A 10,984-nucleotide genomic window follows, 5' to 3' on the forward strand; every position below is an offset into this window, starting at 1 on the left:
GCTTTCAAATCACCGGGGCGTAACAGTATGAAATGATGGACTGACATGTGTCCTTAATTGTTCTGACTAGTTATATTGTAAAACCATATTGAATGCCTTTGTTCTGTGGTCCCATGCACTTCTTGGCTGCAGATGGATTTAAATCCCCTAGATCGAACTTTGGATGTAATCATATACATAATTTGTTGCCTTACCGTTAAAAGTTCTTTATCAAAATGAAAAGAAATGGTTTGTCAACTCGTGACACAAAATCTCGCACACAATACTTGTTTAATAAAATATAGTCCATTAGAATTTATATCCTGTTTTGGGTCAGGCTAAAAAAATATCTGGCTATGTAAGTCAAGTTTTGTGAGTATGGCCAAACCTCAATCCCATAACAAAAACATGAAAAGTCACTTTGAAGTTGCAAGGGTCCAGACACAGATATATTTTCCTGTCATGTACTAAACTGAAAGTATTTGTCTTAAATGAGTAATTTGATTAAGAAAATTTTAGATTTTAATAGAAATAATTTTGGTCATTCCATTGACTCAATGTTTGAACTTCAAGTTGTTAATTTCTGTGTTATTTGGTCTCCTGTGAGGCGTTGTCTCATTTGCAATCATACCACATGTTCTTTCTTATATTAACGCCTTTTGGTTTAAGTCTTGCATATTTATACATAAATCATAAATCATCTCTAAAATGTTGTGGTACCTTTGATAGTTACAAAGAGTTTAAAAATTAACTTCAACTTCCCCTTTGCCTAAATAATTTTCTGAGCAACAAACTGCGTCAAAATCCTGATCATTATAACATAAAAATAAAACCAAATATGTCATGACTTGTTGACAGCTACACAGCATGAAAATATTCATACAAAGTCTGATTCAACTTATGGTAGGATATATAAGTGATAATGGTATGATGGGGCCTCAGAGTTCAAGTGAACTTTACCCTGCCACATTCTGTATGTACTTTTCCTAAGTTGGTAGCCTGTTATTCAGTGGTTGTTGTTGTTGCTCTGTAACATGTTTGTTTTTCGTTCATTATTTTGTACAATAATTAGGATGTTAGTTTTTTCATTTGAATTGTATCATTATGTCACTTTGAGCCTTTTCAAGCTGACTTTGCAGTATGGGCTTTGCTCATTGAAGGTCGTACAGTACATATAGCTGTTAATTTCTGTGTCATTTGATCTCTTGTGGAGAGTTGTCTCATTGGCAATCATACCACATCTTCTGTTTATATTGAGCCCCTCTCTATGCTAGGTATGTCCTCTAATCTTATTGACCAGGACTGCCACCTTTCCTGCTGAAGTAGATGGTTCTCACTGCGTACTCCAGCTTCCTCAGCAAATTCAACTGGATATAAGGTGGTTTTCAAGTCAAACAAACATATGATAATTATTTAACACTGCCTCAAATAAATCTCCTGCTATTTTTCAACAAGAAAAAACTAACACAAGTCTGTAAATATTTAAATTGCTTTACTACATCTCTAACAAAGTCTCATTAACAAATTATATGTAAAGTTGTAAATTCATTACTACCGGTAAGTAATATCAATAACGAATGTGACAATAGATTGATTATTCTTTCCTCATCTCTAGCCTCTATATTTCCTTGAATAATGTACCATAACCTTTACTAGCTATTATATTATTATCATATACAGAAACTAAAAGGTCAATACCCAAGAAAGTAACTACTGTAAATTCATAAATTATTGTGAGGTTTTTATTATTGCAAAAATTGTGACAGGTTTATAATCGCAATAAATTGAACTTGCATTTTGGTATTAAATGACAAAATCACAATAATAAATGCATGCAATAAAATCTGAATTTACAGTAATGCTATATGGCAGTACCTAGAAAGGCATTTTTTAGTAAAGCTTTTCTTCATTGATAAATGGTAACACTTATCGAGGCAGACCAATAAAAAATGTTTAATTTACCAAGGTTTTTCAAGTATCTAATCCTTGAGTTTTGCATAAAAAAATATTATATCCACACTTAGAACTTTTTAACATTTTTGTTATTGGCATTTTAAGAACTGATTTAAAATCTGTTATGTTTCACAGAAGTTGCATTGCACCTTCCCCTGCTATGTATAAAGTCATCACAATGAAAACAAAACATAATATCAACATACTGCTTAAATCAAATGTAAGAGATGACTGAATTAGGATTTCTCAATATGATTTAGAGCTGAATATTTTAATCTAATAGATTTGTGTGGCTTATACATGTATATATAAAAAATTACCCAAAACATTTCATGATGTTCATAAAATTGCATAAAAAACTTACAGAATAAAAAAAAATATACATTAAAAATACAATTGGCAATTTTAAGCAAAAAGCTAGTTAAGTGAGAGACAGAAAGCTATTAATTACTCTACATGATATAATTAATGATATTGTCAAACACACATAATCATGTTAACTGCTGAAACTTTTTAACTTCTTGTTTTTAGAGTTCCTGAAAGGACACGATTGAAGTTTTTAATTACCCTGACTGGCTATACAACCCTTGCACGGTCAGTAAACAAACCAGGTTCTGTCAAGGGACAATTTTGATTGTTTGAGATATATTTAGAGATAACATAGATTTGATACAGTAAATGGACTATGTCACAGATTATAATAAAATTTTGCATACAACCTTGGCTCATTGAACTATAATTGCAAATCAATAAATAATGCATTAACTGGTATGCATTTAACTGTATAAAATCTTTAGCGAAGTGTAAATAAAATAAAAACAATAGCACCAAGGACTATGTCCAAGAACAGCCTTTTGTTGGCATTAAAGATCAAAGAAGCCTATTTTTTCATCTATTATTATAACAATAAGAAGAGGAGTTATGATTGTCAATGAGACATCTCTTCACTGAGACCAAATGATTTAGGTCAAGGAGACAAACATTTTAAGTTCTGTTGCAATTTGTCATTAAATTGTTTGTAAATCCTTCAAGTAAAAAACATAAATCAAAGCATTTACAAAATGTATAGTGTCCTACTTGTTAAATTAAACACATCTAATTCAGGAATTTCATATTCCTAGAAGTATGTCTCCAAATATTGTATGGTTTTAATGATCATGAAAACATTCCTTTACAATTTATATGCAACATGTCTTTTTAGAGAACTCTTATGAATTTAATTTAATGACCAAAATTACTGTATAATGGTACGATAGACTTTATCACAAAAACAATTTAGTTAGATAATATTCCCAATATTTCTAAAATCTTTTAAAAAGGATTTAAAAATTGCCCAAATTTGGTTAGTACATAAACACATTCAGTTAGGAGCACATAAGTAGTATGACAAGACAGCATTATAAGCAAAAATTTGTCTTATATAATTCTTTTTTTTTTAAGTTTGATATATCAAATTTACATAGATTTTCAGGTTCCTTATAAACCTTTTATCATGTTTATTACTAAAGAAATAACAAGCATCTGTGACATTCAAAGTTTTAAAATGATTTAGCATGGTACGAAACATGTCCCTGACGCATCGAATACTAGCATTAAACTATTTGTCCATTGGTAACATAGATTGGTCAGAAAACAGTTTATTCCCCAGATTGTTCCACATCATCTATCATAATACGGCTTTATGCAAGATTGTGGCATTAGCACTATAGTCCATGGGAAGTGTAAACTGAACGTCTTTGGCACTGAGACAGGCTGCTCCTAAAGCTGCCGATTGGGTCAGATCAAGGAGACAAAATTTTTGTATTCTGTCACAATTTGTCTTTAAAACATTTGTAAATCCTACAAGTAGAAAAACATAAATTAAAATGCTTGAAAGCACTAAGTGGGTAACCATTGTTCTTAACTTGTATTGTGAACGTGGTATTAAACATTGTAATACGTAAAGAAATATTTAAGCAATATTTTTTATGGAGTGATTCCCCTTTGTCCACAGATTTATACACTATGCATGCTATGTACTGCTTTCTGCATATGAATAAAAGGTGATGCACCAGTATATGCCAATAACAGACACCAACACTACTACACAAATAAACAAAAGACATCCCTAAGGTAATAGACAGTAATAAACAATAGACATCCCTAAGGTAATAGACAGTAATAAACAATAGACATCCCTAAGGTAATAGACAGTAATAAACAAAAGACATCCCTAAGGTAATAGACAGTAATATACAAAAGACATCCCTAAGGTAATAGACAGTATTACACAATAGACATCCCTAAGGTAATAGACAGTATTACACAATAGACATCCCTAAGGTAATAGACAGTATTACACAATAGACATATGTTTATAAAAGTTGTGAATAAAATTCAAACAAGCAATCAAATATTTTCTATTAAATAACACAACTTCTCTTTATAGAGCCATAAAAGAGGGGTATGTGCATTAAAGAATAGGAAATGCAATGGCCATTTCAAAATGAATGAATATATAACAAAAAATAACCCTTTACAACCCTCTCTAAATTATGGAAAATGATAAGTTAACAACAGAGCCTTTGAAATGATATCAGTAGTATCAAAATGTCATTGGAGAATGAATTTTGTGAGAACCAATTGATTAGACTTTCAATGATTACATTTACCTTGTTGTAGTAGATCCCAACTCTTCCATACAGAACCAACACACACAATATTCAGACCATTTTCTCCATCCAGCAGAGACTGATCATCAAAAAGAAATAACAAAAATAGTTAAGGAAATTTACCATTTATAATGCTTCAACAAAAATATAATGTATATATACTATTTAACATCACTACACACAGGCAGACATATACTATTTAACATTACAAATACATATATTTATTTTTTGTTTTGAGCTGAAAGTTAATTGGTAATATAGATGCATAAGCCTTTGTTGTTCAACTTGATCTATGTGCCTTTCAACAATGACCACTCTCCAAAATTAAGACTAGAATATTATTCATGACATAGCTCTCTTGATAATTTTTCTCTATTCAGTTTTTCTGTGTAATTTATTTTGCCAAAAATAAAAAAAATGGGATAAAACCATCTATTGAGCGAAATAATTTAAACAAAAAGTCGACCCACTATTTTGCTCATGTTTAACTTATTCATAGATCTTGTCTTATATTACTTTTGTAGCTTTTAAGTTTCAGGATAAATTCTAATGGTGGTATGATGCCTCAACAAGGTGCAAAATAAAATCTAACCTGGTCTATCTTTGGTTCCAAGCCAACAATATGTCTGGCAAGAATATCTCCTGCATCACAGAATAACTGTAAACATAATTTATCCTTCTCTTCTGAAGCACCTGAAAAATTACTGAAGGTTTAGAACGAACCTGTAAGGACATTTATTTAATAGACACACAATATTATGTCTTCTCTGCTTTTTACTTGAATACCTACATATCTGTTGACAGTTAATAAAACTATAAAAGTTCACTTCTCTTCAGCAAAATTTATACTTTTATCATATACATTTTTTCTCCAAATTTAATCATTTTTGCTCTGTGTTTTTTTGTTTTTTTTGCGCTAACTCAGTCTTAGTGTAATTGACAAAGGAGAAGGTATGATAAGGCTGGTTTTTGATCCCTTGTAATGAAAAACAAATGTATTTGTTTTGTCCATCAATAATAAGAAACATGTAACAATTTAATATTCTTGATTTCTATAAACGAGGTGCTTCAAGATGATGACAAATTATTGAGGAATTCACAATTACAATACATAGTTTCTTCTGACTATCAAAATGGTAGTACTGTGAAAGTACTTTTATTTGTGGGGAACCAATTTTCATGGATTTCGTGGATGAATTTATCCACGAATTAAAGTGTCCAACGAAATAAAACAACCGCTGTCCATATCTAGACATGGAAAGATCCCCATGTAGGTTTGACTACTGAAATGATCTAGAGAATGTATTGAATATTGCCGAATCTGAGAGTACTATATTAGTAGTGACAGGGCACAGGTACTATGAACTACAACTGCAGACAGGATTGATCCCATTTAATCTTAAAAATCCTAAACTGTACAACTTTTGATCTTTTAATTCTCAGAAAAACTGTTTGTGATGGATGAAAGTCAGTTTTCCGGTATTGATATGCTATGATAAAGTGTTCATTTCATATCCCATAGTTCTCAAACGTATGGGTAATAATAATATTATGCTGGGGTTGCTTTTGATAAGAATTAATTTGCAATTAAAATTAAGTTTATAGCATTTTTTTAAGTAACTGTTTTCTTTAGAAGACACATTTATGGCCTAATTAACACCTTTGATGGTCTTTATCTGTTGATCAATCTATCTCAGGTTGATTAGTGTAATCACTACGATTAACACGATTTACACGGGTCAATGTTTACTTTGCAATTTCCTTCAATGCAGACAATTTGTAACCTTCGTTTCTAGAAAACTAAAATCCACGAATTTAAAAACCCACAAACATTTAAATGTTGCTCAAAACACGAAAATTAAAACTCACAAATTAAAGTACTTTCACAGTAACTTGGATGGCCTTGTAGATTATCATACAATACCCTGTTGCAGTTTGCTTACCAGAAAAGATTAACATGTACAATCCAGATTTGGTAACTTATAAATAAAAAATTTAAAAAATTCTGACAAAAAGCTATTGGTAAATTTTGGAAATTTTTAATTCAATTTGAGAAAATTTGAAATTTCATTTTTGTCATCTGTTTTTAAGTCTTTTGTGATTGGTAAAAAGAAAATAGCATTTCCAGACCCTTGTTTCAAACTTATAACAAGTACATATTAAGGCAACACACACTACTTTTTTTTATTTTATTGCTAGTATTTCATTTGCCATTTTATACATACCACTGACCTCTTGCTAATTCTTTACACATTCCTGCGATGAACGACTTGTCAAAATTTGTGTAGAAACTTCCAAGTATTTGGTTCCTGTCTTGTATCTGTATAATAATGAAATTAAAAAAAATCTCAGATAAAAAAAAATGTAAATTCATTACTTTTCAAGGTAACTAGAAGCCATTGAAGGGCATCATTTCAATTTTCTGAAGTTTACTAAAGCCATGAAATTTTCTTTACAAAAAAACACACATTTTCAGGTTTAAAAAAATCACAAAATCAGAAACTAGAAGTATTATCACATTAGAACCAATGTAAATTAGAACATAATCTAAACCATTGAATGGCATACAAAAAGGTACCCTAGAACAAAATTATTATGTACATGGTCTAAATTTTAGTACAAATCTATGTTATCTCTAAATATATCTCAAACAATCAAAATTGTCCCTTGCCAGAACCTGGTTTGTTTACTGACCGTGCAAGGGTTGTAAAGCCAGTCAGGGTCATTAAAAACCTCCGTCGTCACGTAATAATATGTGCTGAAAGTGGTGTTTAGCATTAACAATCAATCAAACATGTGTTTAAAAAAGATATATGAATTTAAAATAAGTTTTTACCTTAAAATATGTCTTGATAGTATTCCATACAAATGTACAATCAAATGGACAAACACAAAGATTGTCCTCGTGGTCAAATATGGTTTTTATGGCTCTCTGTGCAATCCAGTAAGCTAAATTATGGAAGAAAAAGATAAAAAGTCCCAATGTATTATGTATCATAATAAAGGACAAACAAATAATCAATTTCTGAATAAAAAAATTAATTTGTTTGAATAACTTTTGTTATATTAATAAACAACACAAGCCTCTTGTCAAGATTTTCTTGTATTCTAACTTGAACAAATTATGATTATTTGAGTAAAATTTTCTAAAGGGAGACTGCAAAATTAATCAAAGCTCACTCAGATTGAAACAAATAAGTTCAATTGATCAGAGATAAATATGAATTTAAAAATCTTGGATTATACCTGGTGTGATAAACTATTGCATGTTATCAGAGATTTCAACAAAACACAGCTTGATAGATACATGTTTATCCATTTCCCTTGTTGGTCATATTATGGCATCCAACCTCATCCTCAATAATGGTGACCTAAATTTTAAGTTTGATCTGCCCCAACATATCCAACCATTATCATTATTACAGACAAACCATGAATATTTAGAAACATGTTACCAAATGTTGCAAGTACACACTCATGAATATGTAAAATTATTTTGTACAACCTACCTGACCCTTCATCACCAAGAAGATGACCCCAACCACCACACCTATACATGCTTCCATCTTCATTGTTTAACTGGCAATTAGACCCAGTCCCCGATATAAGCACTATACCCCCTGTAAGAAAGAAGAGAAAACTATTTATTTTGTTCTTATTACTGTTATATTTTTTACTTCTTCTGCCACTTTAACTTATATATGTAAAAATTCATATTTGTTTTGCGTCATGTCGATAAAATATTTGATATATGATATTGCACAGTTATTGAGTATTTGAAACTAACCATGTTTCAACAATTTTTTCACACAAAAGTGATGATACCTGGATTGTATATATTTTTGGAATCAGTATAAAGAAAATGATCAAATGACACCAGAAGTGACATTTATATAAACTGGAAATAGCTAATTACCTCGCTTATTTTAAATGAAAATACACATAAACTACAAAATATATATATTATTGAATTCAGTATTATATAAACAATCATCCTCAGTAACCATGAAATAAAGATAATAACCTAATGCAGTAGCAGTTGCTATGGCACCTGTTGTATCACTAGATACAGACACATCTTGACTTGCATTGGGATATTTTGACTTCATTCCATCTATCAACTGTTGTTGTGCCTCTTTCTGGTCAGCTCCACTCATACATAAACCCTTCAATAAAATAACTAAGCATATTAAAAATCTATTAATCAGTATCACTTCTTTTCCATTTAATTAAAAGAGATTTTCTCTCCTACTGTTATTAAGCAGTAACAAATTTTTCCATGCTTGAGATGAATGTATAATTTTTTAACAGTTATGGCTATTTTATAATCTTCATTTTTGTTTTTTTCATTTTCTTGCTTTTGGCCAGTTTGTGTGTATGCAGTCTATCAAAATTATTTGCCTTTACATATTTTACATTTTTACCAAATGATCTAAAATACATGTATACCTTGATCAGGCCCATTGAATTTAGTTAGATTGTCAGGCAATTTATGACAGTAATTGTTTGATTTCTTTGCCATAGATACAATAAATAATAACTTGAATTTTACCCCACAACAGTTATCATAGTTATTGTGTACTTCAATGCATAGATAGAGTTGGATCAACAGCTAGCAAACAAAATTGCGCTGGTGCTAGAGAGCTGCATCCTAATATGTGAGAAATGTTAAAACATTTTTTTTTATTTCTATACACACCAAAGATCTAATTGGTTTATCTGAATCTAAACCAGCAGATTTCTTAGCTTCCTGTGTCATATCATTGACTCTCTTCAGACATTCGTCTTGACCAATCAGCTGTAAAAAGATGTAAACTTAAAATATTTTACTAATCAACATAATATAAAAGTATGCCACAATAGTGTGTAATGCTTTAAATCATATGTGGTCAACCAAAATCTTTCGTTAAGTCCACTGTTGAAATAGAAAAGAATTTCATTCAGCAATATTAATGGACATATTATATAGATTAAAATTGGGTATGGGTTTTGCTCATTGTTCAATGTTCAACTTCAATGTTCAAGGTGGCCTTTTATAACTAATTTCTGTGTCATTTGGACTCTTGTGAAGAGTTGTCTCATTGGAAATCATACCCCATCTTCTTATTTTTCCAGTCAGGTAAAGGAAGGATTGAGAGCTCACAAACATGTTTGACCCCACCCACCACATGCTTTTTGTGTCTGTCTTCGAGCCAGAAGCCTGAAATTCAGAGACTGTTGTTAAATCAGGCTGTTGTTTTGACATTTTATAGTTTAAATAATAAATTGTCTGGGTGTTGCTCTATTCTTGAAGGCCATACAGTGACCAAAAGTTGTTGAAACTCTCATCCTTTGGTCTTTAGTGGATAGTCGACTCATTGGTCATTTGGTAAATCATACCACATCTTCATATTTTTAAATCTGTTCCTTTAAACTTTCAAATACCGTATATATTTATAAAATATTTATGGAAGTCAAACTTATATGATTTTAATTAATTTCAAGCAATATACAATATTCAACTCTCATTGGTTTATATGAAACCTGTAGTTTTATCATGTTTATATACATAAAATATATATACATACCCACTGATTAGTACATGGTCCTTCACTCCATGCAACAATCTTTCCATCAGATCTGATCAAAACCATCTTAGACTTTGTGGCTCCTCTGAAAAAAATTTTGTATCAATTTAAATGCATATTGGGGCTGAATAAACTCCATAAAAATAAGATGTACCATTAGTGGTTCCCCTTAAACTGAACTTATCATGAAGTTTTTGATTAGGCATAGTAACTATTTGATGACCTCCAACAGGTAGGCAAATCTGAATCAGGGTGAACGTACCCAGATTCACGCCTTGTTAACCGTCCATAATTGGATTAGTTTTCATCATACATTACTTATAAATTATGAAGAGTTAAAAATTATTCTAGATTGAAATATTTCAAATAGTTCCTTGTTTATAAATAAAATGTTACAAGTATTGACTTCTTCAAGTTGACAATGTACCAAAAATGGCTCTTTTTAACTGTTTAAGACCCATGTACAAATAAAAAGTAAAGCATTGTCATAAAATAATGATGGCAACATGGATATGCAATGCTTTTATAAGTGAGAATCTTGCCAAAGCCTGAGTGACAGCCTCAGGTTAAGCTCTTGGCTTAGGCCTTACCCAAAAATTGTTTGCAAGATATGTTGAAGAAAAATAAATATCTCTTTGGAAATTTTTGACTAAAACTTGTCTTATTCAAAAAGATATATTGGTGTTATGTGTTAATTTACCCTTCAACTCCTCCATAGTATTCATGTTCACTCATTTCTGGAGCTAGGTAATTGTAATTCAACAGAAAATGGGCGTTTCCTTTCCGGACACGTTTCGTTGTTTATTTATTATTTTGACTTTTTAGTAAGTCTAG

General features: G+C 30.7%; 1 protein-coding gene across 1 annotated transcript; it reads right to left on the reverse strand.

Moving 5' to 3' along the window:
* Positions 1-1,456: 1,456 nt before the first annotated feature.
* On the reverse strand, positions 1,457-10,965 carry LOC143073205 (N-acetyl-D-glucosamine kinase-like). Its single transcript, XM_076248569.1, has 10 exons — positions 10,851-10,965; positions 10,151-10,235; positions 9,283-9,381; positions 8,608-8,749; positions 8,093-8,203; positions 7,420-7,532; positions 6,816-6,903; positions 5,176-5,276; positions 4,584-4,662; positions 1,457-3,771 (listed from the first exon to the last, which is right to left on the reverse strand). Exons 1-10 carry the CDS (start codon positions 10,883-10,885, stop codon positions 3,599-3,601), a joined length of 1,026 nt encoding a protein of 341 aa, XP_076104684.1. The 5' UTR covers positions 10,886-10,965; the 3' UTR covers positions 1,457-3,598.
* Between the last annotated feature and the right edge of the window lie 19 nt (positions 10,966-10,984).

This window comes from Mytilus galloprovincialis, chromosome 4 (genome assembly GCF_965363235.1).
Source record: "Mytilus galloprovincialis chromosome 4, xbMytGall1.hap1.1, whole genome shotgun sequence".
In the NCBI taxonomy this organism is placed as follows: Eukaryota; Metazoa; Mollusca; class Bivalvia; order Mytilida; family Mytilidae; genus Mytilus; species Mytilus galloprovincialis.

What these genes read in the sequence shown, in the direction of transcription:
- LOC143073205 (XM_076248569.1), bottom strand. Translation starts at nt 10,885, where the DNA reads ATGAGTGAACATGAATACTATGGAGGAGTTGAAGG. An exon ending in TACTATGGAGGAGTTGAAGG is followed by an intron (nt 10,236 to 10,850) that starts GTAAATTAACAC and finishes AATTTTTTTCAG; the next exon opens with AGGAGCCACAAAGTCTAAGA. An exon ending in GACCATGTACTAATCAGTGG is followed by an intron (nt 9,382 to 10,150) that starts GTATGTATATAT and finishes ATCTTTTTACAG; the next exon opens with CTGATTGGTCAAGACGAATG.